This window comes from Mustelus asterias, unplaced genomic scaffold (genome assembly GCF_964213995.1).
Source record: "Mustelus asterias unplaced genomic scaffold, sMusAst1.hap1.1 HAP1_SCAFFOLD_3356, whole genome shotgun sequence".
In the NCBI taxonomy this organism is placed as follows: Eukaryota; Metazoa; Chordata; class Chondrichthyes; order Carcharhiniformes; family Triakidae; genus Mustelus; species Mustelus asterias.
The window spans coordinates 189-7500 of NW_027593301.1; the positions used below are offsets into that span (position 1 = coordinate 189).

At 54.9% G+C, this 7312-nt stretch overlaps 1 protein-coding gene across 1 annotated transcript; it reads right to left on the reverse strand.

Moving 5' to 3' along the window:
• Positions 1-3700: 3700 nt before the first annotated feature.
• LOC144490488 (ATP-sensitive inward rectifier potassium channel 10-like) lies at positions 3701-4837 on the reverse strand. Its single transcript, XM_078208229.1, has one exon. It carries the CDS (start codon positions 4835-4837, stop codon positions 3701-3703), a length of 1137 nt encoding a protein of 378 aa, XP_078064355.1.
• Between the last annotated feature and the right edge of the window lie 2475 nt (positions 4838-7312).

Here is a 7312-nt window from a genome sequence, read left to right on the forward strand (position 1 = left end):
CCCCGCCCCCTCGGCGTCCCCCGCCCCCTCGGCGTCCCCCGCCCCCTCGGCGTCCCCCGCCCCCTCGGCGTCCCCCGCCCCCTCGGCGTCCCCCGCCCCCTCGGCGTCCCCCGCCCCCTCGGCGTCCCCCGCCCCCTCGGCGTCCCCCGCCCCCTCGGCGTCCCCCGCCCCCTCGGCGTCCCCCGCCCCCTCGGCGTCCCCCGCCCCCTCGGCGTCCCCCGCCCCCTCGGCGTCCCCCCGCCCCCTCGGCGTCCCCCGCCCCTCGGCGCCCCCCGCCATCTCGGCGTCCCCCCCCCCCCCATCTCGGCGTCCCCCCCCACCCCATCTCGGCGTCCCCCCCCCCCCCATCTCGGCGTCCCCCCCCCCCCCCCATCTCGGCGTCCCCCCCCCCCCCCATCTCGGCGTCCCCCCCCCCCCCCATCTCGGCGTCCCCCCCCCCCCCCATCTCGGCGTCCCCCCCCCCCCCCATCTCGGCGTCCCCCCCCCCCCCATCTCGGCGTCCCCCCCCCCCCATCTCGGGTCCCCCCCCCCCCCCATCTCGTCCACCCCCCCCCCCCATCTCGGCGTCCACCCCCCCCCCCATCTCGGCGTCCACCCCCCCCCCCCATCTCGGCGTCCACCCCCCCCCCCCATCTCGGCGTCCACCCCCCCCCCCATCTCGGCGTCCCCCCCCCCCCCATCTCGGCGTCCCCCCCCCCCCCTCGGCGTCCCCCACCTTTTCTCACCCCCTGTCTTTCGCTTGCACGCGCACATTGCCCGAAATGCCCAGGCAATGACTTTAGCAGCATACACTTTACCATTAATATTTTTATTGTGTCTGACATTTTTTAATAGCATTCCATACAGTTTGCAAATATATTTAACATCTGGATCAGGGCGTGTGGAGGTTCCTGCCAGGTCACGCACCACCTCTTGATGTGCAGGAATCTGTTGTTGAGTTTGTAATTCTGCCCGCCACACCTTCACACGGCTCCCAGCTTTGATGTTGGCGTCGATTTGGTGCCTGGGAAAAAGTAGGCCTCGCCCCAAACAAGGGCTGGAAACGGGACCCGACCCTCAGTCAATTTTAGTACATTTATAGTTTTGACATATCATCTCTCTGGTTAAGCGATTAATTGAGAACTTATTGCACAGTTTAGTTATAAAGCCGTTATTTGTTGCCGTTGATGTGCTGGTGCAGTCAGCCTGCCCCTTTCCCTCCCCTGAACAGGGGAGTGTGGCAATGTGAGAAATGGGGGTGGGGTGAATTGTATGAGGAACAAAAAATTCTGTTGTCAGCTGGGGGCTTAGCCTGGTGTATTCTGTGTGTCAGTGTGTGTGTCTCTCTCCAGAAAGTTATACATTCCACTTAGCTCACATAATGTAGGCCGGATTAGCATCTACATACAGCAAGACCTGAGTGTCATCCTGACTGGGGCTGAGATGTGGCAAATGTTTGATTCGCGCAGGTACCAGGCAGTGACCATCTCCAACAAGGGAGGATCTAACCAACGCCCCTTAACATTCAATGGCATTCCCATCACTGAATCCCCCACTATCAACATCCCAGGCGTTACCATTGACCAGAAACTGTACTGGTCCAGCCATATACATACTGTGGCTCCCAGAGCAGGTCAGAGGCTGGGAATGCTGCAGCAAGTAACTTCCATCCTGACTCTCCAAAGCCTATCCACCCATCTACAGGGCACAAGTCAGGAGTGTGACGGAATATTCCCCACTTGCTTGGGTGGGTGCAGCTCCAACAACACTCAAGAAGCTCGACCACCATCCAGGCAAATGATTGCTACCCATTCTACGAACATTCAATCCCTCCACCACCGACACACAGTGGCAGCCGTGTGTACCATTTATAAAATGCACTGCCAGCAACTCACCAAGGTTCCTTAGGCAGCACCTTCCAGACCCATGATGATTGTCATCTAGAGGGCCAAGGGGTGCAGACATGTGAAATTAGGGCAGCTATTTATTTGCTGGAGAAGACGGACAGACCTCGACAGGCAGAGTGCTCCCATTCAGTGTTGAGTGAACCTCCCTCTCGCTGAATATTTGTAGATTAATGGAATGGAGTGACTGTGGTACACTGGTTAGCACTGTTGCCTCATAGCGCCAAGAACCCAGGTTCAATTCTGGTCACAGGTGACTGTGGAGGTTGCACATTCATCGTGTCTGAGTGGGTTTCCTCTGGGTGCTCTGGTTTCCTGCCACACTCCAAAGATGTGCAGATTAGGTAGCTTGCTAATGTGTGGGGTTACGGGGATAGGGCAGAGGTGAAGGCCTGGGTGGGATGCTCTTTTGGAAAGTTGGTGCAGGCTGAATGGCCTCCTTCTGCACTCTAGGGATTCTATTCTATGGTTGTATTTGACTTGAGTGGAGTGATTCTGTTCCCGATGGGTTATTTTGTGTAGTTCTTTCCAAGGTAAGGCCTGATGGGTGAATGGTCTCCTTTTTGGGTTGCATATTCCTTCGTCTCACTGAATGTTTGTATTTAGATTGAGTGGCGGGATGATTGTGTTTGAATTGAATAGAGTAGGGGCTAATAGAATAGCTTTCTGGGAGATGACACACTCATGTTGGATGGCACTAATGGTGCCATATCAATGCACAGTTGATGTGCATTGAGTGAGAGTAAGAAAGATTTGATTGTTCACTCCCCTGACACACACCCTTGGTCTTGGGATGTGGGCAGTGGAAGAGAATAGAGTTGGAAGGACATTCGGCCCATCAACTCCATTGTCAACTCTGCTCCCACGACCCTCGTAGATAGCAAGTTTCTGCTATTTACCACTTGCTGTGTAACAAGTGTTTCCCCACTTGCCTTGGATTGGTGCAGTTCCAACAACACTCAAGAAGCTTGACACCATCCAAGACAAAGCAGCCCCGCTTGATTGGCACCACATCCACAAACATTCACTCCCTCCACCACTGACGCACAGTGGCAACTGTGTGTACTATCTACAAGATACACTGCAGGAATTCACCAAAGTTCCTTTGCCAGCACCTTCCTAACCTGTAACCTCTACCATCTAGAAGGACGAGAATAGCAAACGTATGGGAACACCACCGTCTGCAAGCTTCCTCCAAGCCACTCGCCATCCTGACTTGGAAATATATTGGCTGTTCCTGGGTCAAAATCCTGGAACCTCCCTCCCTAACAGCACTGTGGATGTACCTGCACCTCAGGGGTTGCAGCAGTTCCAGGAGGCGGCTCATCTTCTCAAGGGGTAATTAGGGATGCTGGACCGAGTCAGCAGTACCGAGATCCCATCAAAATGTTACATTGTTGCCTGCATCTCTTTCTCTTATTTCTCCTCAATCTCATTTGCTCCAAGGAGAGCAACCTCCAACTGAAGCTTGTAGTTCAAAACCCTCTTCCATGGGAGCATTGTGCCAAATCTGCTCTGCACCCAGTCGAACAACCCTCACGTCCTCCTATAACTTGGCGCCTCTGAATGGGCTCAATAACACAGTTGTGGCCTAACTAGCGCTTGGTTAAGTGGAGGGGACAGGGGGGTGGGAGGAGGAGGTATGGGAGGGGGAGCCACTCCGTGTGTATCTCTGGAGCTCTCCACCCCCAAGACATTCCCTCGGAGAGGAGGAGGAGGATCCCAGAGTGGGGGGTGAGGGGTGTGCCGGCGACTGTACTGGTGCCTCGCACACCCACCCTGGCGCCTCACCGGCCCCCTCCTGGCGCTGCCCTCGGTCAGACGTTGCTGATCTTCATGTTGCGTGGGCTGGCATCCTTCCTGGAGGGGGCCCTCAGGGTCTCCTCGAGCCTGCTTTTCTCCGGGTCACCACCCCCAGGCCAGGAGGGCTCGGGTCCCCCGGCCACCTTGGCAACCCGGTCAAAGGTGGCGAAGTCGGCCACATACTTGCCGCTGGGTGAGAGGGAGATGGCAGGGCAGAACTCGTAGCCCCAGAGGATCTCCTCGGGCAGGTAGGAGGTACGGACCTGGCACATGGCGCTGGTGGACTCCACAGTGCCGCTCAGGATCACCACCAGCTCGAACTCCTGGTCGCGGCTAGGTGCCAGGGCTGCCTGCCGCAGCGGGCTTGCCTCGTCAATGAGGTGGTAGAAGGTGAGGGGCAGGATGAGGAAGGGGCTGTCAGTGCCGGCGTCCACCTGGAACTCCACATTGACCTGTTGCAGCCGGAAGCTCTCACCCTCGGCTGCCCGGTGTGCCCGCAGGAGCTTTCCCGACACCTGGCAGCCCAGCAGGAGGCTGGTGCGCATGTTGGCCACGCGGATCATCAGGCAGAGCTTGCCGTCTCGGCTGGACACCACAGCATGGTGGCTGAAGCGCACGGTGCCTGCCCGTTTCTTGGGACGGGCAATCTTGGCCAGGAAGGTGCCTGTCACAAAGACCTCCAGCAGGCTAGTGACAATCAGCTGGCCGATCAGCAGCACGATGGCCAGCGGACACTCTTCCGAGATGTAGCGATAGCCATAGCCAATGGTGGTCTGTGACTCCAGGGAGAACAGGAAGGCCGCTGTCAGGGTCTGCATGTTGGCGACACAGAGGGTGTGGTTGGCACTAGGCTCAGCGGGCACTGCGATATCACCGTGCAGCAGTGCCACCAGATACCAGGCAAGCCCAAAAAGAAACCAAGTCCCTACGAAGGTGGCAGAGAAGAGGGCCAGCTTGTAGCGCCACTTAAGGTCGATGAATGTGGTCCAGAGGTCCTTCAGGTAGAGGAAGCGCCAGTCACGGACATGGTCAATCCTCACATTGCTGTGTCCATCTTTGGTCATCACTCGTCTCTGCTGACGCCCAGTCCTCAGCAGCGGCTGGCTGTCCGTCTGCGTTGTCTGGGAGAAGAAAACCTTAGGGGACGCCATCTTGGTACAACTGTTGAACTGCGGAGGAGAACATCAAGAATTATGTCAGATTCAAACGCCCAACATTTCTCTGGGTTGGGGAGTATTTTGAATAACTTGATTTATATCACGATACAGGGTGCGGAGAGGGAGCTTTACTCTGTATCTAACCCCGTGCTGTAGCTGTCCTGGGAGTGTTTGATGGGGACAGTGTGAGGGAGATTTACTCTGTATCTAACCCCGTGCTGTAGCTGTCCTGGGAGTGTTTGATGGGGACAGTGCAGAGGGAGATTTATTCTGTATCTAACCCTGTGCTGTAGCTGTCCTGGGAGTGTTTGATGGGGACAGTGTAGAGGGAGCTTTACTCTGTATCTAACCCCGTGCTGTACCTGTCCTGGGAGTGTTTGATGGGGACAGTGTAGAGGGAGCTTTACTCTGTATCTAACCCCGTGCTGTACCTGTCCTGGGAGTGTTTGATGGGGACAGTGTAGAGGGAGATTTACTCTGTATCGAACCCCGTGCTGTACCTGTCCTGGGAGTGTTTGATGGGGACAGTGTAGAGGGAGCTTTACTCTGTATCTAACCCCGTGCTGTACCTGTCCTGGGAGTGTTTGATGGGGACAGTGTAAGACCATAAGGAATAGGAACAGGAGGAGGCCGTTCCTCCCCTCGAGCCTATTCCACCATTCACTAGGATCATGGCTGATCCGACATCCGTCATGCCCACTTTCCTACCCTTTCCCTGTAAATCCCCAGATTCCCTGACTGATTAAAAATTTATCTCAGCCTTAAATACACACAAGGACTCTGTTCCCACAGCTCTCTGTGGCAAGGATTTCCAAACACACAACCCTCTGAGAAGAAATTCCTCCTCCTCTCAGTGTTAAATTGGCGCCTCTTTATTCTGAGACTGCTCTCTGGACCTAGACTCTCATGAGGGGGAACAGCCTCTCAGCATTTACCCTGTCAGCGCCTTAATCCTGTATGAAATCACCTCTAACTCTTGCAAATTCCAATGAGTGGACCTCAACCTGTTTAACATTTCCTCCATATCGGGGATCATCCCAGTGAACCTTCTCTGTACTCCCTCCAATGAAATAATATCTTTCCTTAAATAGGGGGACCAAAACCTTTCCCAATACTGCAGATGTGGTCTCATCAGTGCCTGGTACAGTTGCAGCAAAACTTCCTGACCCTGATACTCCAACCCTCTTGAAATAAGGGCCAACATTCCATTAGCCTGCCTGATTACCTGCTGCACCTGTGTGCTAGCTCTTTTTACCCCCCAAGTCCCTTTGTGTTGCAGCTTTCTGCAGTTTTTCTCCAGTTGAATAATACCGTTCATTTGTTCTTCCTTCCAAACTTCACGTTTCCCATATTATACTCCATTTGCCAACTTTTGGCCCACGTACTTAACCTACCACAGAATCCCGACAGTGCAGAGGGAGGCCATTCGGCCCATTAAGCCTGTACCAACAACAATTCCACCCAGGACCTATCCCCGTAATTCCACGTATTTACCCTGCAAATCCCCCTATCACTAAGGGGCAATTTAGCATGGCCAATCCAACTTACCTGCACATCTTTGGACTGTGGGAGGAAACCGGAGCACCCGGAGGAAACCCACGCAGACACGGGGAGAATGCGCAAACCACACAGACAGTGACTGGAGACTGGAATTGAACCTGGGTCCCTGGCGCTGTGAGGCAGCAGTGCTAACCACTGTGTCACCATGCTGCCCTTATATCAATACCTCTTTGTAAACTGTTTGCATCCCGTTGGAACTTGACTGTCCACCTGCCTGTCCAGAGAGAGAGTATTACTCTCTCAGCCCGTGCTCTACCTGTCCTGGGAGTGTTTGATGGGGACAGTGTAGAGGGAGCTTTACTCTGTATCTAACCCCGTGCTGTACCTGTCCTGGGAGTGTTTGATGGGGACAGTGTAGAGGGAGATTTACTCTGTATCGAACCCCGTGCTGTACCTGTCCTGGGAGTGTTTGATGGGGACAGTGTAGAGGGAGATTTACTCTGTATCTAACCCCGTGCTGTACCTGTCCTGGGAGTGTTTGATGGGGACAGTGTAGAGGGAGATTTACTCTGTATCTAACCCCGTGCTGTACCTGTCCTGGGAGTGTTTGATGGGGACAGTGTAGAGGGAGATTTACTCTGTATCTAACCCCGTGCTGTACCTGTCCTGGGAGTGTTTGATGGGGACAGTGTAGAGGGAGCTTTACTCTGTATCTAACCCCGTGCTGTACCTGTCCTGGGAGTGTTTGATGGGGACAGTGTAGAGGGAGCTTTACTCTGTATCTAACCCCGTGCTGTACCTGTCCTGGGAGTGTTTGCTGGGGACAGTGTAGAGGGAGATTTACTCTGTATCTAACCCCGTGCTGTACCTGTCCTGGGAGTGTTTGATGGGGACAGTGTAGAGGGAGCTTTACTCTGTATCTAACTCCGTGCTGTACCTGTCCTGGGAGTGTTTGATGGGGACAGTGTA